Source organism: Apaloderma vittatum, unplaced genomic scaffold (genome assembly GCF_000703405.1).
Source record: "Apaloderma vittatum isolate BGI_N311 unplaced genomic scaffold, ASM70340v1 scaffold41694, whole genome shotgun sequence".
Taxonomy (NCBI): domain Eukaryota; kingdom Metazoa; phylum Chordata; class Aves; order Trogoniformes; family Trogonidae; genus Apaloderma; species Apaloderma vittatum.
In genome coordinates, this window is record NW_009713999.1 from 4,523 (window position 1) to 5,626 (window position 1,104).

The 1,104-nt window shown below is 52.4% G+C and overlaps 1 protein-coding gene across 1 annotated transcript in view; it reads right to left on the reverse strand.

Annotated features, from left to right (window-relative positions):
- Positions 1 to 789, reverse strand: part of LOC104273292 (tensin-like) — a gene marked incomplete at its 5' end in the record, with an annotated part of 4,487 nt that extends 3,698 nt beyond the window's left edge. The window contains 2 exon segments of the mRNA XM_009868573.1: positions 1 to 43; positions 703 to 789. The exon segment at positions 1 to 43 is cut by the window's left edge and continues 19 nt beyond it. Coding sequence (XP_009866875.1) covers positions 1 to 43; positions 703 to 789 — 130 coding nt within the window.
- Positions 790 to 1,104: the final 315 nt, after the last annotated feature.

A 1,104-nucleotide genomic window follows, 5' to 3' on the forward strand; every position in this document is an offset into this window, starting at 1 on the left:
ATGATGAAAGCCCCCGGCTCCCTGTCCTTCAGCAGTGCGATGGCTGCAGGAGAGAGTGGCAGACCTCAGAGCCAGCATGGTGAGAGCCAATGTGCCTTCCACGGTGGTACGGGTCAAGGCGAGGCACTCCAGCTCCATGGCCTCACAGCCAGACACCACAACGCTACTGAACCCCCTGTACATCTGGATGGGGGTCTTGAGTGGCTCTGCAGCAAGGCAGAGGCTCATCTTCCCCACGCCTCCACTGCCCTTGCGTGGGCATCTCAGAGCATGCACTCCCACCCAGCCCAGCTCTGAGCAACTGAGAGCAGACAGGGATCAAATGCTGGGACTGTGTCCCTGAAGGCACCTTGCCCCCTCCTTGTTCGTCCCTCTTACTTCAGTCATGTCCCCAAAACCCCTCCGAACTCTTCTCAACTCAAGAGCTGGGTACTTTGAACCCCAAACTGCATAGATCCACTGCACACTGCAGTGACCAGTGCTCCTCCATCAATGGGAAGGTTCAGGAGCCCACATCATGCAAGCTCGCAGCTGAGCTGTGCTTCAACGCCTCTCTGCAACAGCCTGAACATCCACAACAACTCTTCACTCCTAAACCAGCCACTAAGGGAAACCATTGCTAATCGCTGTCGTCCCAGATACATCACAAGTCCCAAACATGGCTCACTCGACTGTATCCTTCGCCCTCTGCCATCTACCCACCCTGCTCTCTGGAGATCTCCGGTTTGTACCAGTACTTGGAAGTGTCCTGCACAAACTTGACATTGGCACGAGTCTCGGGGCTGATGTCTGCAAGGGAGGGAAAAGAAGACAAGAAAAATGTTAAAAGATGCTGTAGCTAGAACTCCGTATGAGTTTTTAGCAAATCCAGCGTTAATACTTCTGCCTCCTTTCAGCCTCAGCACATTTCTCTAACCTCAACCCAGTTCTCCACACCCAGGCAGGCAGATCATCACCCAGAGCTTATGGGGCTGCTGGTCACCTAAAGCTAAATCTAAGCACAAGGGCTGTGTGTCAGATGAGCCTCTTTGCCTCACAGACAGAGACAAAATGAGAATTAATCAGTTAAAATAATCATAGAATCGTTTGGGTTGGAAAAAACCT